The sequence below is a fragment of the Onychostoma macrolepis genome, chromosome 03 (genome assembly GCF_012432095.1).
Source record: "Onychostoma macrolepis isolate SWU-2019 chromosome 03, ASM1243209v1, whole genome shotgun sequence".
Taxonomy (NCBI): Eukaryota; Metazoa; Chordata; class Actinopteri; order Cypriniformes; family Cyprinidae; genus Onychostoma; species Onychostoma macrolepis.
Window position 1 is genome coordinate 39,949,788 of NC_081157.1, and position 26,695 is coordinate 39,976,482.

General features: G+C 37.7%; 1 protein-coding gene across 1 annotated transcript in view; it reads right to left on the reverse strand.

The window, feature by feature from the left end:
- Positions 1-26,695, reverse strand: part of plcl5 (phospholipase C like 5) — a 107,348-nt gene that overhangs the window by 23,927 nt on the left and 56,726 nt on the right. The window contains 1 exon segment of the mRNA XM_058768221.1: positions 617-3,106. Within this exon segment, the coding sequence (XP_058624204.1) occupies positions 617-3,106 (2,490 nt within the window).

Sequence of the window (26,695 nt, forward strand, 5' to 3'; positions counted from 1 at the left end):
AGCTCAACAACAAAAGCTTCCACTTGGTTTCTTTCTTGTATCATTTTCTCTCTCTCTTTCTACCTGTCCCTGACTACACAGGCAATTTTAAGTGTGTGTTTTCAGTACCATGTTGTCATAATCCTTGTTATATCCCCTTTACCTCCCTTGAACTGCCTGTAGGGCCAAGGCAGCTTGTGAAAACGGAAAGTGGCAGCTGATGCCAGTCGACAGGGGAGGAATTTACAATTTTTTCTTTGTGAGACCTTCATATGACATTGCAAGCAAATTTCACATTTCATACCAAATATATTTTGTGCTTTGGCACAACATTTATCATTTATTATTGAGTTTATTTAAATGTGAAGAGGAAGGAATGTGATTTCTGGGGGAATCCCCCCACCACCACCAGACCACTTGCTTAGGGCCCCCAAAACTCTAAACATGGCCCTGCCTAACTTTGCTCTCTAATGAGAAAAGAACGTTTGACAGTGTCATCTGATGAACTCCTGAAGCAATACAAATATCACTAATACTTTCGATATCAGTGGTTGCTGCCCATGCATCAATTTCTCAAAAATTTCTCAGTGCAAACAGACTTTTAAAAACACTGACCCTGAAAAGACCGAATTCATACCTGCACATTTTCCCGTAGGTCTGTTGCTTCCCGTAGTGGCTGGGTTGATGCCCTGAAGAGCTCATCTACCACTTTGATCCCTGTGGTCTTAGTGGAGGTGTATTCCCTTGCTTTGCGGCCCTTTCTCACAGAGAGACCCCTCTTATGGGCTTTGCCCCCACCTCGACGATTTGTAATGGCAACGTGAACAAACAGCGTGGTGTTAGGCAAAAATTCCCCTGTAAGTGACTGCAGTGGTACGTGCCGGTAACCAGGAAGCAGGCACTCAAAAGGAATGGTGTACTGGCCAATAAATTCATCGCCAATGTAGTCATCATCAAGGACAACAAAACGCAAAGCAGCCAATTCCGGAAGGTTGATCTGGAACTCAAAGCTTTCATCAAAAATTGGATTGTCACCATTTTGAGAGACAGTTTTTGTGCGTTGTTCTGCGCAGTCTGCAGGAATTCCGTGGATCTCCACGTAGATGTATGGCTCTACCACATCACCTTTAGCAGCCGAGCCTCGAGGCTTTGGTAGGTTTTGACCGCTGATCACCTTGATGTGGAGAAGTTGGGCTGAGACTCCCGGAAGTGAGTCACGAGCATTGGCACTGAAATACGACACCTCCTCACGCATTATAGCTGGACGCAGGACATAGCCACAGTTGCCGTTTTGCCTAAACCAACCAAGGTTCAAATCCATCATCAAGCCTGGAGTCTGGTAATTCATGGCCACGATTTGGCAACCACACTTCCAGAAGTCCTGTGGATTCATGTTGCTAGCATCAATGCGCATGGGCGTAGGGTACACCCGTGACAGAAATCGCTTATTGTAGGAGACAAAGTCCTCAGGAAACTCATTGGCAAAGCGGTTGGCATCAACCTCGTTAAAGGAGCAAATCTCCCAATGCTTCTGTTCCCGTTTCGATGTCTCAAAGTCACGGAACTGAACAGACTTGCAGAGGGTGACTACGTCAGAAAGTTCTTTGCAGAGTCGTAACCGTTTGCAGCCAACCCCATTGAGCTGGTCCTTATCGTCTCCACCCATCATTCTCCTGGACATCTCGAAGCCTTCTTCTTCATCTGTGACCTCCCCTTCAGAGTCTTGTAAGTCTGAAGGCAAGCTCTTCCCTTTGATGAGTATCTTTCCCTTGAGTTTTTCAGGGGAGGGCAAGTAGTGATCCTCCATATTGGGAGGATTGACGTGCAGTTTGTCCCCAAGGATCTTCTTCAGGTGTTGAGCCATGACCCTCTGCTGGGGAACACTGCAGTGAGTGACAAGACAGAGGATTAATGGATACTCTGAACTCTCAAAGGCATACTGGTTAATGACATCTAGAACTTTACAGAAGGCCAGCTGGGAGGCAACAGAGCTACCGACATAGACCACAGGCTCACAGTCAGCGCCATCCCAGACTACAACCTCCAGGCTTCGACAACCCATGCGTAGAGCCCGAACATAACTGCTGAGGTCCGACGAGCCCCAATAGTGATCTTCCAAAAGTGAGGCGTTGTGGGAAGAGTTGATGTAGTAGTGTGAAAGGGGCTGTGTCATATCCTGACAAACATGCTTGTGCTGCGGGTCAAAAATGTGGCACTCGGCTGACAGGAGGTAGTGTGTGAAGCCATCTATGGACAAGTAGCCATTGTTACGTCCTTCAGCGGAGGGTTCGTACTTGTGCACAATCTCCCGACACATTTCCTCAGTGACTCCCTCGACTCCCTGCTCCACCTCCACAAAGAGCATCAAGTCCTTGGAGTCCAGGTACTCTTTGTTGCTGGAGAACTGCACCAGCAAGAAAAAGATCTCAGGACGTGTGCACAGTTCACAATAGGCCTCTACAAATGTGTCTAAAACAATGCCTTCACCATAGCAGTCCTTAGCCTTCTGTAGCTCTTTGAACTTCAGTTCAATACGGGACTCCCTCATGCCAGGATTGAGACCCTTGATGATTTGGGTGGCCCGGAATAGGTCAATGTGTCCTTGCCTTTCTGGATCAGCTAGATCAAATACGGACCCAATCCAGGACGTTCTTACACTGGGTTGACTAGGTTCAACTACACCCACCATGTGCCGCCCGTATGAGACCAGGTACCGCAGTCCCATCACCCAGGTGCTCACCACATCTGCTGTGCTGGCGACCAGATCCAGGGACTCGTAGTTGTCTCCGTATATAATTGAGAATGCACACTCATCCGGGAACTGATCCGAGAGGCCGTTGCTGCGTAGGACGGGTGTTTTCTTTCCCAATCGAACTTCTTTGATGCTCTTGATCTCAAGCTTGGCCTTCTCGGAGTCTTTCTTTGATGGTTCCCAGCGGAGCCAGCGCATGTCAGGGTCCAACAGGAAGTAACGATTGTACATGCGAGAATTGGAGCGAACTTTCTTCATCTCACAGCCTTCCATCATAAAAGCCATGCAGGCAGCTGTGCTGTTCATCTTCCGGTCACTTGGCATGGAGCTGAATGAGACAGTCTTCTTCCTTGCCTGCCTCTGCTTTGAACCATCCTGCAGAAAGAGTATAAAGAACACCGATAAGTATATCTGACACAGGCAATCTAAAAAGCAAACATATAATTGTTTCTTACACAGGTTATCAAAGCTAAGGAACATACTAGAATGCATATTTTAAAAAACACTATGCTTTGAGTTGGGATTTTGAAAGTTATGGTACTTTGGCACCACACAAACACCTGCTGAGGATTAAAAATCACAGTAAAGCCTAGGTTTTGGGGTTTAACAGTACACAAATTCGTATCGAAAATTTTCAGTACGGGTATTTCGGTTTGGCGTCTGTACCGAACAAATACAGCAATGTTTTAACCACTGCACAAATAGAACTTTATTGGAAATTTCCAGTTTTATATATTGCTGCTTTTGATAAGAAAGAAAGTCTCATCTTTCAAATTATGTCAATTGTTTCAGGAAATTCAAACAATATATGACGTTTTGATGTTCTTTGATGTGGAATGACAGTTTGCTGTATAAACGCCTCAGTTCAAACGTGCGACAACAAGCGAGTGAGTGCGATCTTCTCTTCCTGTTTACTACTAGTTTTAATTTGAAATAAACATGAAAGAGCATCTCATGTCTAATGTAATCGTTCAATCAGTGTTTCAACCGCAGAAAGATGTCAATAAAACAGCTTGTAAACAAAATGTCACTTAGCAATTCATTTAGCAGTTTAAGTCATCAATGTCCACAGCTTGTTAGTTTGCTAGAGAAATGTCTAGAGAAGAGCATTTCGCAAAATATTAGACTATCAACTCATATTTTACTTTACCTGTTAGTGATGTCTTAATTATTTAATTTATGCTTAAATAAATTTATTATGAAACAATTTATGACAGCCACTGTGTAAATGAATATATTTTAACAACAAATAGAAATTTTATCATTTATAAGTTAATTTAAAAACTGCATTATGTGCAATTTACATGTTTGCATACAATTTATTTTTAAGTTGAGTGTTGATTATTATATTTAAAAATAAATAGTAATTGAATTTAGGTTTGGGCTCTGGTGTTAATTGTAACCTTATAGTAACGTAAAAGGGCTCACTATAGTTTAGAGCATAAGCTGAGGTCGATCTTATCCCTAAGAATGTTTTAATTATAATTGAATTTATTTAAAGAAAGAGCAATTTGTTCAGTAAACCACAGATTAATAATTAAAAAAAGCAATTCTATGCTTATTTTTTCTCCCTGCTGTACCAAATCCATACCGAACCGTGACGTCAAAACCAAGGTATGTACCGAACCGTCATGTTTGTGTACCATTACACCCCTACTAGGCTTAAATCAGTATTGCTGGGGGTGAACAGAACAAGAACTATCTGAAAATAACATAATGAAAAAGTAATTTCTATATACTGTTACTCAACAAAAACATAAATATACCTTCCATTTCACTCCATAATCAACCAACACTAGAAAAAGAAAACTAATCACTGCTCCTTCTTTAATTTTCTACAGAGCGTGACAACAACACATGCTATGACACTACTAATCCCTAACAGGGAAGTCAGGTGCAAATCAGTGACAATAGGCTATAAAACATCAACAAATTTAGTTCTATATACATTAAGGGAAATAAAGTAAATGCTGTGAGACAAGGCACACACATGTATCAAAGGAATTAAGGACAACTATTGTCTGGAATACATATAAGGAAACAACCATAAATACAATGCTATCTACACCTGCCTCAGCTACATAAAATCTAAAGTACCCATTCTACCACAGGTCAATGTAATCTGTCACACAGCAATCAATACAGAACAGACAGGAAAGAGCAGCCAATAGGAGATATGCCACTTAAATCAAGCTTTTAACATATAACCTCTGACAACGACCACTGAGTGTCCTTTTAAAAAAAACACAGAAAAAAACAATTACACCTACACATACATGCATGCTTTAGCATGCATAAAAGAAAGAAATACAAAGTGCAGCGATATTTAAACTATCAAAGATCAAAAGTTGCTGTCTTCAGCTTCAATAAAAGCTATAAAGTTTCTTCACAGATGAGACACTACCAATCTCATACCAGCAAAAACAGCATGCATACATGGAAGATCAGAGATATGAATGTGTTCACTGCCAGAAGAAACATCAAAATAGATCTGATTACTTGATCTAAATATGAACTCCTGCTCTGGAGACTTTCCAAGTTGAAGCACACGCACGGAGAAATACCAGGGGAGTCTTCAGCCAGATCAAAACCATATCAAGCCCATATCATATCAACCCACCTCTGATGAAGAGGTCTGTTATGACAGCTGAGCTTCATGAACTCTACACATATATGGACGCACACTATCAAATCACACACTTTACAGGAAGCATTAAATGAAAATGGGAGTGTTGTGGAATTTAGTGCATGTTTGTTAGTTCTAAGCACACAATACTGAAGCTGATTCTGCAATGCAACTTCAAAATACTTTTTTCAGGTATTTTACCTGAGCTGCAAATGTGAGTTTACAGTCTGAATTGAATTAAAGATGAGACGGAAAATACCAAAAAATGGTTGCAGATACAATTAATTTTACACATTTTACACACCTGACTCTTTTGATCCAGTTCTTTTAATTAATCAAATATGAATTAGTGAATCCTTTTACACTGAATGAACTCACTGAATCCATCAGAGTGGTTAATAAATCAACATTTTACTCTCTCTGAACTGTAAGTTATCTTACTTTCAGTAATGTTGATCTGAAAATGAAGCATGTTTTGTGTAGATGACATCCATGACATCCGTGTTTAATGACACAAATTTGCAAGATTTCATAATGAAATATATTATCCTGTTGAAAAAGCCAGCATACATTCTCAGAAATAAAGATACAATTTTCAAAAGGTACATGTTTGTACCCAAAGGGTCCATTTTGGTACCTTAAATGTACATATTAGTACTTAAAATGTACATATTTGAACCTAATAGGTACAAAAGTGTACCTTTTGAAAAGGTACCGCCCCAGTGACAGCTTTTGTACCTTTATTTCTGAGAGTGCATGTCATGTGCTGGTCCTGAGCAGGAGCTAGTTGCTTAGGACCAGCACATGACCAGCTTAAACCAGCTCAAGCCATGCTTCAAAACATGCTTAATCAGCATATGCTGGTTTTTTCAACAGGGTAGTTTTTATTTGTATTTAAAACTGATAGTCCTGTCCCAAAGCATTGCTAATTAAACCAATGTTGCTGGTTAAAATGCTCAAACAAACTGTCGAAACAGTCGAACAAAGGATTTCAACATCGAACACTTCAAGTAATGTGTGTGTATTTACATTCAAACAGACTTGTAATGATTTGTGCTAGAGACCTGATGAAATGAGCAAAACAAACTCAGAAAAGCCAATATCTGGTACCAGGCAACTTAGTTCAAAAGGTTGAGGGTTGTATTTCATTTCCTGGAAATTTTGGAGCTTATTTCGGCACTTGGATTATTTTGGCATCGCTGCACAGGAAGCCATTTCACCAAGCCATGTGAATGTTATTGGGAGTGGATCCGTGAGGGTCGTCTGTGCATTAGCCTTGTTTCATAACACAGCTGTGTTTGCACTGAACTGCTGAAGGGTGTCTGCATGCAGACTGCTCCTGAATGAGAATGACAATGTCAGCGCATGTTTGAGAGCGTCTCCATGTGATGAGGAGTAACTGAGAGAAGATGACAGAGAGGTTAAGGGTGAGGGTGCACCGAGTTGACAGAGAATGATTGTGCACTGAACTTTGTCAAAAGATAACAGAATATATATCTACGCAAACCCACACATGAGACTTGAGAAGGAGCACGACTGTCTTCACTCACAGCTATTTACACTAGTCGAAGTGTCAGCATGTCTGTGTCTGCTACAGGAATACACATACATATCCTTGTCGAATAATCTGTTCCTCCTAATATGTGACTATAGGAAAGAAAGAAAAAATCTCTTTAACGTCTTTAATGATTCTCCTGGACAGCAATGACATTAAACAGTGACTTCTTAGGCGGTATCGTCTCTTGCTGTCCAGTAAAAATTTAAAACAAGACAAGTTTACTTGAGAAGTAAAATCGTGAAATATAAATATCAAATGAATATTAAATGAGATATCAGTGAGCAAAGAAAAACAACCTCTAAGCAACTTCTGTTTAGTTGGATTGGTATTTTGACAAAAGAAATGAGAAGGCTATTCAACATAAACAGTTTTTTCATGCTGTGGCTCAAAATAAAAACAAACACATGGACATTTGCTAGGAATGCTAATTGCTTCATTTGAAGAATAATGAACAGGTGAATATCAAAAAGGAGCCTTTGCATATAGACTTATATCTGTGTTTTTGATAAACACTTCAGTTGGTGAAAAAAACACTCGCAAATGGTTTTACTTTGTGAAATTGATTCAAATCACAGCAAAGGACATAATGATGAAGTTCAAAGAGGTTCATTTGTCATGTTACAATGAAGGAAACTGGAATAAGAGGATAAAACATACATGAAAGCATAAATGATTCTGACGTCTACACTTTGAAATGTTACTTGTGATCAGAAGAGTTCATATTACTCTCAACCCCTGCTTACACTCTCAAAAGAAAGGGTACAAGACTTTCAAAAGGTACTAATGTGCACACTTTAGACACTAATATGTGCTTTTAAGGTAATATTTTGTATCATTTAGCAGCAGTAAATAAAGTACAAAGATGCACCTTTTAGCTTTTGCACTAGTGACAGCTGTGTACCTTGTTTTCCGAGAGTGTAGGAGCTGCTCAGACTGAGAAACTTAGTTTAGTATCTAACCTAACTTATAGGTTGTATGTGTATGTTGATAAGAACAGGAGGGGTCTCTATTGTGTTATCTACTATGCACTTGGCTCATGTTTTCGGGATTATTTTTATGTTTTTCCAGTTTGTGCACGTATCTACTCCAAAGGGACCAATTAGAGTGCTGTTCGTGATCCCGCACTGGTCATACTAGCTCAATCACATGTGTACGTGAATTAATGTATGTGCATGGTACACAGTCAGTATGTGTCTGTAAATAAGTTATGGTGCGTATGTGTGTGTGTGAGCGTGATTCTTCAGTTTTAGCTGCAATGCAGGTTGCAGTCAAGGTTTCTGCGGTGTATATAAATCCTTTAACAGGTTTCTGTCTCTCTGCGTTGTGTATTTCCTTTCTCTCTTCTCTCTCTTCTATTTTCCATTATTAGATGCAGATGTTTCATTGACATGTTTTGTTTAGACAGCCGATAGCACATACCTGAGATTTTTTGCCTCACAACATTCTGTGAAATTTTACTTTACATTGCCAATTAAATAACAAACACTTAATCATTCAGTTTAGCAGTGCTTTAATCAGTTGTGAATTCTGTAACTTTGGAATTAAGTTAACACAAATAAACTGAGCACCTGTTCTGAGTCAGTAATTACCTACTAACAGAAACTTCTTAGAGATGATCAACCTGGCCCAATTTCAATATTTTTGAGTTTTCTGATTGGTCAGAAGATCTGAACTCAAACAGTGTATGCATTAACAGTGTATGCAGTGTATCCTTAGGAGGCAAATGATTGGCCTGTGTAAATGGATCTGAGCATGGTCTCAAGTGTGTGGGTGTGCTTTCTAGACACTGTGTCACTTCTTAAAGCAAAAGCCCTAATGGTTTGACTTGATATTTATATTGCATAATGGTTCCATTATATACACTTACATTCATGCACCTGGCACATTCTTCTAAATATCTAAAGCGACTTCCAGTGCATTCAACGTATACAGTTTTTTCAGTTTATGCTTTCCTGGGAATCAAAACCATGACCTTAGCATACCTCAAGTCACTTAGCTGGAGCTATAGGAACACTATACTAAAAAAAAAAAGTTTTCTAACACCTCTGAATATAAAACATAGTATGACTGACTCTAAATTGTAGCTGAGCTGAAATCAAACGATTGAACTGCACATCATTTGAATTCTAATGTGCCAAATCATTTTATTTGGCACTCACATAAAGCCTACTGTGAACTGATTAAGTATATTATATGGCAAAAAAAACTGTTGCAAATCGAAATCTAAATCTATTAATTATTATTAGTAGTAACTATTTCTTTTGAAGAACACCAGTGTCTTTCATCAAACTGATGTTGCCATCATTTTGTAAATGCAATAAGCCACTTGCTTACACCCATATGTGTGCACAGAAACCACTCATCTATCTGACATTTATTAAAGCACATGTAAGTGTGAATTTTTCTTGCTGTAATATACACTACTACAGAGACAGAGTAGTGGCATTTAGTTGTTGTTTGCCCAATGAAATTAAACAGTTCCCTTGTGTCTGTATATTGTGCTTTTGTATGTATGTGTGTGTGTGTGTGTGTGTGTGTGTGCTTGACTGTGAGTGTTGTGTTATTCACATTTGTGTGTATGTTAAAACTGTACGAGAGCCAGTTTTAGCAAACTCACTCTGCTAAAATTACAGACTGGGGAAATGAAACACAATCCCAGACTGCAGACCAATAGTCTGAGAGAAAGAAAGGAACAGAGAGTTAAGAGCGAGTAAAGAGAACATGGTGGGAGTTACAGAGAGGGAATGGAATTGATGTCAAGCACTGAAAATTTTAATTTTGACCACTCCATTCAATCCTGTGTTCAATACATATTTATTAGTAACAAAAAAAAAATCTTAGATTGACTAACATCCCAGACTGGTTTTAGAGGGGTTTTGAGTTTTCAACTGGTCAGACTGGGAGACCAGCTTAAACCTGCTGCGACCAAAATGTTCAGTAGCGAATACACAAAAACAAAATTTATATTCTAAGATGGATCAGTCATTACTATCAGTATATTATATACTGTATATCATTATAGTATTACCTGCTTATGGTAGTGTAAGTGATTTCACAGGTAAGAGCCAGAGTCCAGAACGAGACAGGACTAACTCCATACATAAAACTAAAATCCTGCAGAATGGCCCATTTTCATTCTCCACTTATAACTGCAGATCCTTTCTGATGAGAGGAAAACAGCTGTACAGGTCAGACGCTATTTAATTCCTCATATATCATCTCACCGCAGATGACAGGCAGCAGACAAACCAATTTTGCTTTACTTCCAGTTTGTGTATGAGTATGCATATATGATTATGAAACTCACCCCTTCCCATTGTTCTCCATTTTTCTGCTTTATTCAGAACTAATCAATACTGATTTAAGTAATCAGTCTCTTTTTAAAAAGAGGATGCAGGGCTCAAATGCTCTCTTCCTGGCTGTTTCAATATTTATTATGCTGTTTATAAAACGCAACTGTATGCAAATGCGACTTAATTGCTGTTGAAACATACAAACGTACACAAATGCACACACACCATGAATGTGGAATAGCTGGTGGGTGGAATAATTGACAGCTATGCCTTACAGACACAAAGTGATAGATAGATAGATAGATAGATAGATAGATAGATAGATAGATAGATAGATAGATAGATAGATAGATAGATAGATAGATAGATAGATAGATAGATAGATAGCTTTTCTTTGTGTGTTTGTAAGAATATTAAAGCATCCTTTTTTAGCACAGAAGTCTTGGCTCAGTTCTGCTACGTGAGGGTTCCTCTGGCATGTGACGCGGGCCGCCCCTGCAATGGCATAACCCACGCACTGCTATAAATACATCCAGCAGGGGTGTGCTGCTATAAAGCTGCTCAGCCCACTGAACACCTCTGAGCCTTTGGATCTCTCCTGACGCTCCAACGGACCAGAACTTTAGGCCTCAAAGCATAAAAGACTTTTTCTTAATCTTGCTGCCAAAATGCAAAGGCTACAGTATTCGGGTTCTTTTCCGTGCAGAGGAGGAACGAGAATAAACCCACCTTGACTCTGATTTGACAGATGCACCATGTAAACTGTCACTGCACTCCGTTGTCTTGATTGTGCTGTGTGTGCTCAGCGTTTGATGTCGCTGTTCTTTTGTGGCTGATGTTCCACAGAGTTTGCAAAGTGCTGTTCTTGAGATCTGAACTGTTTCTGTAAGAATATTACATTTCCAAAAGCCTAAGATGTAATCTTAAAATGGTTTTCTTCTCTTCTTAATATTTTGTACCCTAGCAAAGTAATATATTTCAAATACGTTTATTTCATACTAAGTATAGTTCAAATCTATTTACATATTTACTGACAGATAACTTGAGACTTACTGATATAAAAATTATAGGCTAATTAAACTTTATTTGGCATACTACTTGTGTACAATGCACATTTCTTAATATTAAGTCTAAAATGTGTTTTAAATGTCCTTCTTGATGAGGATTGTATGCTCTTTGAATAATATCGGTCTTTAAATGCAAAATATTTAAAGTGTATCTGAAGTATAGCCTACTTGCAATAGTTCCACTTCAGCACAATCAAATTTTCTAAGTATATCTTTAATTGGACTTCAGCACTACTTCTACTGCATCGAGTACAAAATTAGTTGTTCCAATTTAGCAGACTTTAAGTATACCAGTTTAGTATACTAAAAGTACAATTGCAGGGCATTTTATTAAGCACATGAATATGAAAATGTATTTGTAGTATACTTAGCATAAAATAAATGTATTTCAAATACATTTAAGTATATTTATTTTTCACTAGGGTAAATATAGTGATAGATAGTGAAGAATCATATCAGACCACACGTCTGACTGGAGCATTTGACCGCTTAAAGGAGATGCGTGTGTTAATGGTATTTAAACCGCTCAGCACCCACATATAGTAAAGGTGACCTGCTGATTACCCAGAATGCACTACGGCCACATATCAAGGCCACCTACCCTGTGGAAGTAGGACGCCGGATAGCCCAGCACGTACTTGCTACTTCCTTTGGGAGAAGAAGGAGTGGCTGCTCAGTAAGTACCTCTGCAGGAGCGGAAACAACAACTCTTCTCACCTTGTTTCCCAAGGGTCGACACAGGAGAACAAACAGCGCAAAGTCTATCTGACCTGAATTCAGTTTTGCAGTTTCTATTACAACAGCATATGTGAGCCGAATTGAAGGAGGACCCAGGTTGAAGGAATAGTTTACCAAAAAATTTAAATTTACTCACCTTCAGGCAGTCTAAGATGTAGATGAGTAAAGTTTCTTCACTGGAACAGATTTGGAGAAATTACATCATTGGCAAGCATTACATCACTTGCTCACCAGTGGATCCTCTGCAGTGAATGGGTGCCGTCAGAATGAGAGTTCATCAATTATTATCTTGTGAAAAGCTGCATGTTTGTGAGAAATAAATTCATCATTAAAGCGTTTTAACTTTAAAACATTGCTTCTGGCCAAAATGTGAGTCCAATTTCCATAATAATATTTTCTTCAGTGAAAAGGTTAATCCCCTGTTGTCCTCTTGCATCAAAATCCACAGACATATTTGTGTAGAAATATTTTGGGCTGTTTTCACTTGTAAACAGTTCTTGATCTGTGCATATTTCACTCCTGATTTAGAAGAGATTACTTTTTGACTGGAGAAAGCAATGTTATGGATAGAGGACTTGCATTTTAGCCAAAAGCAACGGCTTGAAGTTAAAAACATCCTGATGATGGACTCGGTTCTTACAAACATTGAGCTTTTCATTTCACAAGATGTTAATTGATGCTGGATTACTTGTGGATTACCGTAATGTTTTTTTCAGCTGTTTGGACTCTCGTTCTGACGGCACCCATTCACCGCAGAGGATCCACTGGTGAGCAAGTGAGGCAATGCTAAACTTCTCCAAATCTGTTCTGATGAAGACACAAACTCATCCACATCTTAAATGGCCAAAGAATTTCCATTTTTGGGTGAGTTATTTCTTTAACACAAATGGAAACCCTCGGCAATGTTCTGGATACAACATTTAGACACATTCATATATGTATGCCTATGTACAATAAGTATAACCATCAGATTTAAACAGCATGCAAACAGCTGCATTTTGAGCAAAATCATAATTTAAATGAACAAGTCCTACACAATAAAGACCTTTGTTTACAGAGTCAACAGCAGCAATTTTCCTTCTATTCAATAGAACAACAAAGACACACGCATACCTAACAATATGAATCAGAGCCAACAACTCTCATAGAATGGCCGGTCCTAAAGTTCTCAACACCACTCTAAAGTGGAAAAAAAAAATCAGTAGAAAGCATCCTCGCAGCCAGCTTTTGATAAACAGAGCTCACTTCTTCTTACTATAGTGCTCTGTATCACATAGTGAACGCAAGCATTGAAGCACAGTGTGACTTACAATAGCCAGCATGTGCTTTCTCATTCTCAAAACAAGACCTCTCCCTGTGAAGAACACAAAATACACTAAGACAGAAATAGAGATAGCAAAAAGAAATGAAACTTTGGAACAAAAGCCAGATACAAACATGGACACATACACACAATGAAGTGCGGCATTAGTCAGAGCTCTCCAGGGAGAGAAGAGTACCTGTTTGTATGTTTCAAAAGGTAAATGGCCGTACATGACTAATAAAAACCTGTGGCAGAGTTGCTTTTAATGATGGTCTTTCAGCTGTGTCGAGTGGACGGCAGCGCTTAGTCTGGGGGAGGAAGGCTGTACAGAATTAGCAAATCTGCACAAACTTTCCAAAAAGCACCTGCACATCATTGTCTGCTATTGAATGGAGAGTACAGATGAGTGGAAAAACATGTACTGGAACAATCCACCACTGAACCCAGCATAAAGTGATTAATTCAACATTTATATGTCAAAAAGCAAAAATGAAATTGCTAACGCTTTCTTTTACAGTATTTCTCTTTCAAATGACATATATTGCTATAATTACATAGGCCCAAACATTCTTTATGCTGGTATCTGAATGCAAATGCTTCTAATTGTGATTTTATTATGTGTTCACATTGCACAAGTACACACTGCATTTTCTGCATTACCACAAGAGGCACACTAGTGGGTATTGACATAAAGAGTACACTGTAAAAAATATCTGTGAATTTAACGGTAAAAGACTGTAAAAATTCTACAGTAACAACCTGTTAAATGATTAACGGTAAGTTCCCCTACTATACATGGTGAAAAACTGTATTGACGGTGGTATACCATTTTTGGAAGTGAAAAAGAACGTATAATATAAAGTGAATAACCGTAAAAAAAAAAAACGTAAAAATAAGAGCTTGAGGTAAGCAGTTTTATGTTTATGTTTTCATGCTGCGTATTTATTGGCTGGTTAGTAAACGTGGGTCGTAGCAGCAAACACACTGTGCGATGATCATACTGAATTTCTAACACTGTGAGAAAATTATTGTAGTCTATCTTTGGTCGCAAGATCGTGACAACGGGCATTCTTTGAACCTCTCTCACTGTACGACATAAGAGCACCGATTAGGAGCCACGATTACAGAAATCGCCTCAATTGTTTCACGATGCCAATCTTATGTCTGGGACAGCCGAAAATCATTCAGTGTGTCTCAGGCATAATGCGAGAGCATGTTAGGTTAAATTCACTGAACTCTTTATGATCTTTTGCTAGTTATTCTCTGTATTCTTCAAAGGTAAAAGTGTGTGCTGAAATAAAACCTAAGATACCATTCCTGAACTTTTTCTCCTCAGAGTAAACAGACAGTATTTTTGCCACAGCTTATCTAGAAGAAGGGAGAGAGAAAGAGACAGACAGACAGAGAGTGAGTGAGGGAGATGTTTTTGGGTGCTTGTGCGCAGGTGTTGTGTTCTAAATCTTTGAGATGCTGCCAGCCTTCCACTAAACACAAATTTACTTTTTTGCTTTCTTCACACGGTGCAACCTCTTCTTGTTACACTACAGACAAAACTGCCTACAGCTGTGCTTGCTCTCACCTTCTCCCCCTCACACACATCGGCTTTATGCAGTAGAAATAATAATATTTGCTTATATATTTGCCAGAGGTCTTCCTGTCAAGAGTCTGTCGGTTATTTTTAGACAGGACCAAGGCTACTACCACACACAAATGTTGCCTTTTGTTTTTTGATCAGAGCTCAGGAAACTTCCTCTAAAGGTGCAGTCACACTTGTTTGCGGGTGAAATCCAGTCGTTTAAATAGGAATCCAAGGAGGTCCTTACGAAGATTTCACTCATGTTCAAGTTGTTCTCCCAAATTCATTTGAAGGTGACTTTTGTTTGCATTATAAAATATCAATAATGTGACTGAACCTTCATACAAAATACATCAGTATTTGGTATTTGCGTTTTTTAATTTTTTTTAAATCTGGATAAATGCTTTAATTCACTGTAAAATATCAATAACGAGACCGTACCTTCAGACAAAATTCACCAGTATTTATTTTTCAAAAAAATCTGGGTAAATACTTTTATTCATCCATCATCAAATTTTTTACACTCACAAATTTTCCTTATTTTAAGAAGCTTTGAATGGACCCTTCTCACATTTCCAGGGTTCTCAGAAATGGAAGTTGTCATAGCTCTGTCAACTTCTATAGCGGTGAATGGAAATTACAACAATTATAATATTTGTTGTCCCATTTGCTCCAAGTGCTTTTTAGTTTAGTATTATACAAAAGAGTAACAAACATCAAGAGATTGATGTTTTTTTTTAGTCAGAAGAGAAAAGGATGTCAAATTTTCCATCACTCCCTTAGCCGTTGTCTTAGAAACACTCACGCAGCAATGTTAACCAGTTTTCTGTAATTTCATGCCAAGGCAATATAACACAAAGTAGAGTTATAAATGTACTTTTTATATTAGTAGTTGATTCACATTAGGGTGACTAAACGTTCTCTTTTTCATGGTCATGGAGTGGCCTGCGATTCTAAATTGTCTAAAATATCTGGGTTTTGGCTTTGTTTTCCTGCTGTTTTCATACATACTAAAGGTAATGAATAAAAAGCAGTTTGACCAATAGCGTGCAGGCATTGTACATTATCGACCAAACGTGGCATGCAAGAAGGTGGGCTCTACAGAGAAAGGTCAAAGCAATGAAAATACATGTACATTTAATGGACTGTGCAGAGCATATCAACAGAAAAACAAAAACAAAACCTGCAAATTTTAGGCTAAAATGAGAACATATGGTCACCCCAATTACCTTAAACCACAGATTAACCAAACTCAGTCCTACTGTTCTGTTCTTCTATCAGCATTTGTTTTTTAAGATCTGTTCCACACAAGGTCATTGGTGCACGCACAGCCATATCGCGCATCTGTCATCTGTAATGTTCTAAAACTGGGCCTGACGGAGGCTTATTTGAGTAGAACAGTAGCATTGATTAATGGCAGGAGGAAATTCTGCACTTATGCTCTGCAAACGTTCCAACAACCTCCCCTCTTATGTCCTCCAAATGTTAAAGTGACATTGAAGCAAGGCAATAGCGAAAGAGATGATTTAGACTAAAAGATGATAAATCAATGTATGAGGCTGTGGGGCCGCTCTGAATCCCTTGAAATACTCACCCTATATCTTTCTTTCTTTCATCATTTGTCATTTCCTTTTCTCCTGTCTATTCTTTCCATTTCCTTTCCCTCCTTCCCTCCTCTTATGCCTTCCTTTTCTCCCTTCCTTCCTTTCCTTTCCTGTCAAGCATAATCACTGTTATCAAACACGAGCAGTTTGTAATCCTCAATCTGTCCATCTCTATTAGGACTGTCATATGAGCCATATAGCTGAATTCTGCCAATCTTTTGCAGGCATTTGTTTTGTTTCTGAGCGTGTAGAGGTGTAGATGTGCACTCAGCAGGCTTGACAGAGGATAATAAGTCTTTGAACATTAAGATAAAAAAAAAAAAAAATGACTTGGGTGGAAAAGCTTTTAAAAAATGTTCCTCCAGAGGACACAAACAGTCAATGAATTCAGCCATTTCATGATGAAATAATAACAGTCCTAATAAGGTTGTCCCTGGAATAACATTAAGGGAATATTACAGCGTGGCCTTGCCATTTTTCAACATATTCAAATAATGAAGAAAAACAGTTTTCATCAGTATGTATTTTTTAATATATATATAGAGAGAGTATTCTGGTAGCAGCCAACGAGAAAAAGTGTTTTTGCTCCAACAAATACCATAACTGAAAAAAATAGACAGAGCACCTGTTGCCTGAATCCCTGAAACTATATTGTTAGATAAGGTAAGGGGACTTTAGATCCGGCGTTCAATTGGACACTAAAGCTCTCTATTGGTTCACTTTCAGATAAGTACCATCTCAAGGCCCAGACACACACACACACACACACACACACACTTTTTCTTATTTTATTTGGATCCACAAGACAAGCAAAAAAAAAACATAATCCAAATACCTCATTATGTCAGTTTGCAAGATGACAGGACTATTAATAATACTAAATACTACTATTAATATTAAAACTGAAATGTGTTTTAATGTCACTACAAATGAGGATTGTATGATCTTTGAATACAAGATATTTAAATTGTACCTGAAGTATACTTGCAATAGCTCCACCACGTTAGCATAATCAAATATACCTTGGTATATCTTTAGATGGACTTAAGCACTACTTCCGCACAACTAAAGTGCATTAGTACAAAATTAGTTGTTCTAATTAAGCAGACTTTAAGTAGCCAGTTTAGTGTACCAAATGTACAATTTTGAAGGGTATTTTTATTAAGTATATAAATATGTAAATGTATTTATAGTATACTTAGCATGAAATAAATGTATTTCAAATACATATGTTTATTTTTCACTAAAGGGCACACACACATTTATTTATCAAAGCAATCAAAGTGAGAACAGACAGCAAGCTTCTACGGTTTTATATAAAATTAATTCTAATTAGACCTCAATAAAATAATTTAATAAAAATATCTTTCAATTGAGCACCTCACCATGTGTCACCAAAGGGAGGTTTTGTCAATAATCTTGGCCAAATGAAGCTAAATAACCCCACACACTCTCAACAAATCTAATGACTATACAGCGCCACACTACATGAACTCAGGACATAATCTCTCTGCTTATTGTGCATGCTGATATTGACACTGAATTAGATTATTAACCATTTGCCATACCCAATTAGCCAGTCAATTGAATGCTGAGCTAATTAACGAGCTAAATCATAATGCCAGATTAGCTCATAATACCAGTGTAAAGTCAACGTATTGTTGTGATCCCTTAATACAGTCTGTACACTTGACTTGAAGTTATCATAATGAGCGCCATTCATAACCCATTTTACTTTGATAATCTAATGTTTTTTCAAAATATTTGAAATTACGTGGACCAATGAATTCTGCACAATAAGACAAGAAACATATATTAAGAAAGTAAACAGGGTCAGTTTTGTTGTGTTATTTCATGTTAATTTTAGGTAAGAGAGTTCTTCAAGCCTTTTGACTTTGGGGTGTTAAACAGGAACAAAAAGAGACTCAATGGAGTCGAGGCCTCATTGTCCTGCTATAAATTACCTCCTGACAAAAAGAGGCCACGGAGAGAATGGACGCAGGAAATCCGCATCTGAGAAGCTCTCAATCTCATTAAAGTGTTAAGCATTAATCAAGAATGCCGGCCAAGAATGCTTTAGAGCTGGAGGAGTGATGGATGTCAGACAATGACACTGTGTCTCAAACCATAGCAAGCTGCCTTGACAGCGTTTTCAGGCTTTATAGACATGCTTATGTTAAAGCTACAAAAAAAATTAATAAAATAAAATAAATAAAAATCCTTAAGCTTATCCTTAGGCTTAAGCCTAGCTCCAGACTAAAATGTAAATCTAAGCTGTTTCAATTGAAAGAAACTTGCACTGATTGATCTTAAAAAATACAGGTGCTTTTGTTTTGTCTCAAGATACACACCAGTAATGTTTTTTTCTTAGTCTAAGCCCTGTCTGTGATATATACTAAACAGCATGTGCTAAATTGTATAGTATACACATAGTATATATTTTATATACTATACAAAAAAAAAAAAAAATATATATATATATATATATATATATATATATATATATATATATATATATATATATATATATATATATATATCTTTCATTTATATATTTTACAAACATGCATTTTACAGTTTTCTCATATTTGTGTACATGTCTTTCAGGGCGTCAGTGATCGCAGCATTGCCTACTTTCTATTATTCCAGAAACAGTGGCCAGAGGAAGTACAGGAAAGGCTGGTTGCTAGGCAATATGACGATGCTTTTTAAAACATGGTTAACATGGCAAGGTCAAGGACTCCTCCCTCAGACTTTCCCCTTGTTCTCAGTACAAAGACTAGTGAAACAAAACCAGCCTTCACCTGCACACAGCACCCACAGCAATACTAGGATTTTAGTATCGCTGTAGAATCGTAGACTGACAGTTTTATGACTCTAGATTAAAATAAAATGAAATTGAAGGTATACAATTTGGTGTCTTTGAGAACTTTTAAAACTACCATTCAACAGTTGGAGTTCGAGTCGGTGATTTTTTAACGTTGCATTTTTTGTAGAGGTTTTGTGTTCATAAGTTACACCGGGCTGCCTCTCTAGGCCAGGACACTTCTGTAAAAGAGATGTTTTTCATCTCAGAGAGGTCTTTCCTGATTAAATAAAGGTTAAATAAATGAAATTGAATGAACTGGTTGCTCTAACAACTGAAACTGTGTGTGCGGGGAGGGATGTCAGGACACATTTCTCAATAATTACATATATTTGTCAAAACTCTTCACACAGTTCTCTTTACCAACTTTCAGCTTGGCACAGCAGTAAATTTTACATCCAAAATGCTTTAAAACTACAACACTTCATGCACATTAGGCTGTCACTAAACAAACACACTTTGTTACTCATAAAACAACAACCTAAAACACTAACAACAGGTGGTATATGTTTTCAGCAACACTTTAGTATAAGGACCAATTACTATTAACTAGTTGCTTATTAGCATGCCTATTACTAGCATATTGGCTGTTTAATAGTACTTATAAGGCACTTATTCTGCATGGCCATATTCTACATCCCTAATCCTCCCCAATACCTACTTAACAACTACCTTACTAACTATTAGTAAGCAGTAATTAGCAGTTTATTGAGGCAAAAATCATAGTTAATAGTTAGTAACTGGACTTTAAAATAAAGTGTTAGCATTTTTTATAGATGGTAATGAAATTGAAAGACTAACACATGTGTAGGGGTCCAGCAGCTACATCTAAATGTTCTGATAGTATTTCATTTTTTAGATCTGGTAAAGATTTCAATATGGTATTACTGTATCAATGTATCAAAAGTTCAACACTTTTGAAAAAATACATAGTTTGTACATAGTTTTGATGGTGGTTGTGTTGGAGTGAGAAAAGAATCCATGTAATTTGAAAGATAGTCATTGAATGTATTTTGTGCCAAAGCAATGAAAAATTATCCACGGTTTAGCCCACATAGAATGACAAAAAAAAAAATGACCTAAGTATTGAGAAATGGGTTCTAGCGAATATAATAAAAACTGTAAGCTCACTGAAAACTGTTCAACTGAGCTGGTGACCTGAATCATGAATCAAAATAGTGATGTTTGATTACTTGCAAACCCAAGTGTGCTTGGTCCAAACCCCCTACCAGTTTCGTTTTTGGGTCATGTTAGTATGACAATGATTACTAAAGCACGACTAAAGCAGAGTAATGACTCAGATGGAGAAAATGCCAGTTTAACTGTAAAACCTTAAATGCACTATAGAGTTTGTTTGATGTAGATGATTTGCAACTTGCAAGAGGTGCAAAAATGAAAGCCGCTCTCTTTGAGAAATGCATTACACTGCCTGTGAGCATTCAAAGATGCATATTAGACATTAATGGCCATTATTTCTATATTCTTGAAAATTATTTGGCATACTATCCATCTTAAAAATGAAAAAATGGACAGCTTGTACAATATGTTTTTATCCTAACAGCTCTGGTAAAACTTTCCTTCTGGATAGACAAACCTGAAAGACTGAAACCTAATGATTGTAATTCCCAAAGGGAGCCGTCATACTGACACAACCGTCCACTGCTGACAGGAATATACTGTATGTTATCTGCACGTAATGAGACTGTGGCTTAAGGGGAGACCTGAGGCTCTGGAATGCAGCACAGACAGGAATCAGCTGCCCGGCAGGGGATGGGTCTGTTCCTCTGGCCTCGTGTGCTGGGTCAGCAGGATAGCAGAGGAATCCTGACCTCATCTGCCCTCAGTATCAAACTCAGAGAGTACTTATGCTTTGCTGGACATTTACTAAGAAAGTTGTATGTACACAAACATTTAAAAATGCATCATCTCCAGCAATGAGAAAGACTGAATCAGTCTACACACAAATATCCATGTCTGCATGCATGTTCTGTGTCTCTGCGTGTGTTTTTATCCTGCGCTGTAGCTTTTCAACAGCTGAGTTACTTAAAAGACAAAACAGTTTACCAGATCACATTTGATTTCCCATCTCCCATCTTCCCATCTTTCATATCAAACACACCCTCAAATACAAACACCCACACAAGCATGGTTGTTTTTCTATCATGGTGGGGACTTTACCTTGACTGTTTGTACTGAGCTACTGATATTTTCTACTGCAAGGCTTACCCTCACAGAAACTTTTCTGGATTTTTATTTTTCATTAAGACATTATTTAGTATGTTACTTAATTTTCCATTGCCTGGTCTAAACAATGATTTCATCCTGTTATTACCCTTATGAATACTTTGGTTCCCACAACACAGACAAAACGTGACCCCCACATTTATTATTGGCCCTCACCGGAGCCATGGGTACTTTGTTAAGGATGAATAATTTAAAAGACTGGTGTGTTGATATTGGTCCAAGCCCTTAGGCTGTTTGTCCACCAAAGCGCCCCCTCAATGGGAATGTTTTATAACGCCAGGAGTGTGATGAGGCACTGAGCGTTTAGCACTCTGCATTTTTTCCTCAGTGTCAAGAGTTGAAGAATATTCAACTTTGTCATTTTTTACCCAGCTGTCCATTCACAGTGGAGGAGGGGCGGGACAAATACCACACCGACCAACTGCCACATCCTGCTTATACAACAACAACAGACGACAACAACAAGTACAACAATGGAACAAAATCAATTAAAGCAAGGGCCAGAGCAATTACGTTACATTGTGTCGACATTTTTATATTAAAAAATAAACTGTCTGCGAAATCAGATACTGTTGACAGTTCTGTGGATATTCCATATCATAGCAAATAACAGAAAAAAGTGTTGCACCGCCATTTTCAGCAGAGCACCTGCCGTTTTCAGCTGGCTAAAAATGCTTTGGTGGACACACGGCCTTAGTGAAAGACTCAATCAAACACTATCAAGTCAGTCTGAAGAAAGAAAAAGAAAGAAAGAAAGAAAGAAAGAAAAAGAAAAAGAAAGCTCACAAAACTAACACACTGAAAAATCATTACATGAAGTGGCAAGCCAAACGAGGTTACCCACAAACCTACTGGGTATCTCAGGGCCATCTGGATTGCTGCGGCAGATTCAATAGAAAACCTATTCAATTTAGCCTGACAGCCATTAGACTGCCTGGGCCACATTTCCAAGAGTCAAGGACTCTGATGGGACAGATTATATGTTGGTAGGAGATGCTTTCACTGCCTGATGACATATAGATCTGCAATCTCTAGGGAAATGGTATGTGGAAAAGCAGTGTATGTCACTGCTAATGTTCACAATCACTCACAATTACACACACACACACACACACACACACACACGCACACACACACACAGTATGGTCAGCTAGCCTTGTAGGGACTCTCCATAGGCGTAATGGTTTTTATACTGTACAAACTGTATTTTCCTACACCAACCCTAAACCTAACCCTACCCCTTACAGGAAACTTTCTGCATTTTTACTTTCTCAAAAAAACTAATTCTGCATGATTTATAAGCTTTTGTACCCATGGGGACCTCAATTTAGGTCCCCAACGTGACACGAGTCCCCATGAGTCTGTGTGTATTCAGGTTTAAGTCCCCACCAGAATATATAAACCTGTCCACACACACACACACACACATTATACATACAAATGCTTCTCCTTTAAAAGACTACATAACTTAATGAGCTGAAATGACTTTTTATCTACATGATTTCAGTTTTCAGTAAGAATGAGGCCAGAAACACACTACGCAAATATGAGAACAAAAATACTAATAATAATTTTATAAGTATGAATTCAATTACACTATGCAAAGAGAGTAAATGACTTTCTGGATTCTAGATTTGATTTATAAATGAGCTACAAAATATTTATACACTACCACTTGGGTCATGTTTTTTTTTTTTTTTTTTTTTTTAAATAATTAATACTTTTATTTAGTAAGCATGCATTAAACTTATAAAAGGATGCGTTGAACTGTTCTTTTAACTTTCTACTCATCAAAGAAACCTGAAAAAAATATATATCACAGTTTCCACAAAATGTTTTTGGACATCAGTGTTGGTTTTCAACAATGATAGTAAGAAATGTTTTTGAGCAGCAAACCAGCATATTAGAATGATTTCTGAAGGATCGTGTTACACTGAAGACTGGAGTCTTTTTAATGTTGATAACATTTTATAACATTACTGTTTTTTCCTGTATTTTTCATCAAACAAATGAAGCCTTTGAGAGCATTAGAGACTTTAAACTCTAAATGTTTAAATGGTAGCGTAAATATGTTAAGTATGGTTAAAATGCTTAAATGTCTATTTTTCCTGCAGCTGCTGAACTGTGCTAAATAGCTGTCATCCAGACCAGGCACCGAAAGGAAAATGATGATAAAACTGTAAATGTTTGTCCCAGTCAACCACTCTTATATTTGCAATCTGCAGTTTAATGTGTATATTTTTGCTAATGTTTGATAAATGGCTCGAAATTCTGATTTAATCATGTGTATCCTCTAATTTAACATCCTTTCCCTATGATTTCTCCAACTCTCTCTCTCTCTCGCAATTTCCTAATCTTGTTTCCTTTCCTCTCTCTGTCAGCACACCTCCCTTCAGGAGCAATCGACATCTGTCTAAACTTGTGAATATTCATCATATACAAACTAAGGAGAAGATTAAACACATGATCCATGTGTGTGCGCAAGGGGACACTTTGATTACAGGTCACCATTATTCATTTTTATTTTCCAGTTCACATACAGCTTGTTGGTATAAAACAAAAGCCAATCTATAACAAATGTGTGTGTGTGTGTACTGGTTTTTGTGGTTTACGGGGACAAAATTTGTATAATGACATGGGTATGACAGAGGTATTACAATTTGAAGGTGGTTTATGAAGACACTGCCTATGTCCCCGTAAATCAAAAGGCTTAAAAAACATACTAAATGGTGTTTTTTTGAAAATCTAAAAATGCAGAAAGTCTCCTGTAAGGGGTAGGTTTAGGTGTAGGGTTGGTGTAGGACAATAGCACATACAGTTTGTACAGTATAAAAACCATTACGTCTATGGAGAGTCCCCACAAGGATAGCAAACCAGACATGTGTGTGTGTGTGTGTGTGTGTGTGTGTGTGTGTGTGTGTGTGTGTGTGTGGACGAATCTAGTAAAGCCCTGCCAGTTGTCTGTTCTTCATCTCACATGTTGACTCTCTCACTCTCTAAGAGCTATTCAACAGCTTTGCATGTGTCTGAGTACTTATGACCAGGCACAATCTTGCAGTTTCTAGGAGAACATGGTAAACATGGTAAAATGTGTTAAACAGTTGTACTAAACTCTTACAGATAGTAAATTGGCTGAAATATTAAATAAATGAACCCATAAGGGACTGAAGATGTGTACAAATTTGTGAATTTTGACTCTGAAATCTATGTGTGCAGATTCCATGCATGCCTGCTTATGACATTGTTTGTGGTCAAGGAAACGATCAAAATAAAACAACCAGTGCACAATCTCTTTCTCTCTCCTCTTATAATATTTACAGTCTTTACAGCACCCTACTGTTTTTACAAGGGGAGAGGGGGTTCATAGATCTTTTGCTGTTTGCTCCTCAGCTACTTCTGCCTAAGAGAATCATCTACAAACACCCACAAATGTGTATGTGTGTGTGTGTGTGTGTGTGTGTGTGTGTGCGCATCTCCGCAAGGATCTGAATCACTGTTCAGCCCAGAGAGATCACACAAAAACAAACACATCTCTGAAACAAACAAACACATACACACACACACACACACACAACGCCAACAGTCAGCATCCTCATCAACAATACCTCAAGTTCTCAACTTTTCCACGCTTACACACACACACTAGAGATGCTGGGATAAAGGCTGGAATGCAGCTGAGATGCCTCAGGATAACATCCTGCACACACACATATTGAGAAGGCTGATGGGGAGCAGGGGAGGTGAGGCTGTTGTGACTCACGCAACAAATGGAGAAAAAAAAAAACAGTACAACAAACTCTTTTACTCAGAAATTAAAGGCAGAAAAGGCCAGCTGCAATAATCTATTCAATCGTGCACTGTATTTCCTCTTGCTTCATTTTTTTCCCCCTTTTAAATTAACATTTGTCTTTCATCTATTGTTTCTGTGACCTACAATATTATTTTGTCATGGATTATAATATTACTTCTGTGTGGGAGGGGAAATTTGAGTGACAGGTGAATTGTCCAGACAGCTTGAACCAATTACAAATGCTCCAATTTCACTCTAGAAAAGCTCTAGAAAACTCATAAAGGCTGCATTTATTTGATCAGATCTACAATAAAAACAGTTATATTGTGAAATATTATTACAATTTAAAATAACTGTTCTCTACTGGAATATATTTTAAAATGTAAATTTATTCCAGTGATGGCAAAGCTGAATTTTCAGCAGTCATTATTTCAGTCTAATATGCTGATTTGGATTATTATCAATGTTAAAAACAGTTGTGTTGCTTAATATTATTGCAGATATCTTGAAATAATTTTTTAAAGGATTATTTGATTAATAGAAAGATCAAATGAACAGAATTTGCTTGAAATAGAACTCTTTTGCAACATTAAATATTTTTATTCAGCAAAGATGCATTACATTGATCAAAGTGACAGTAAAGAAATTATTATTTTTTTTAAGTTACTGAACCCAAACTTTTGTAGTGTATCTCAAGGAAATTCTAGGATTTCAGCCTTTCAGTCACAATGTATGTCAATAAGATTGAATGTGGTCATGGATCAATTAAATCCTGGACTGGAGTACAGACATTTTTTTTGTTCATTTCGAATCTAAATATAGTGAAACCTTGCTCCAGCCCAAGGCCCACCACACGCTATCCACTCAATCTGTGCAAAATTTTGCAACCAATGACATGAGTCTCAACTGTATGTAGCTACACTCAATGTGTCAAACTCTTTTCAGAAACATGGAGAAAGATTACACAATCGCTGATTTTTAATGGGGCTGAGGTGATCACAGATTTGGGTGCTGACAACTGAGTTAAACACAGATGTTTGCGGAGGGGTGAAGATGAAATACGTACAGTAGGACCAAGAATGATTTTGTCAATAGTCACAAATAAGCAAAATTCACAATCGTTCCATATGTAAATGTTAAGCTAAATGTTTAAGAGGCCCAGTAGTTACAGTTTAGATGCTTATGTGTGAATTCAACCTTGATTTTTTTTTTCATGCATTACAATACACAGGGTGCAGACACAGCTTTGAGGGGGCCACGCGGGGAACGGACCAAGGGGGAAGGCCCCCACCACCAGAA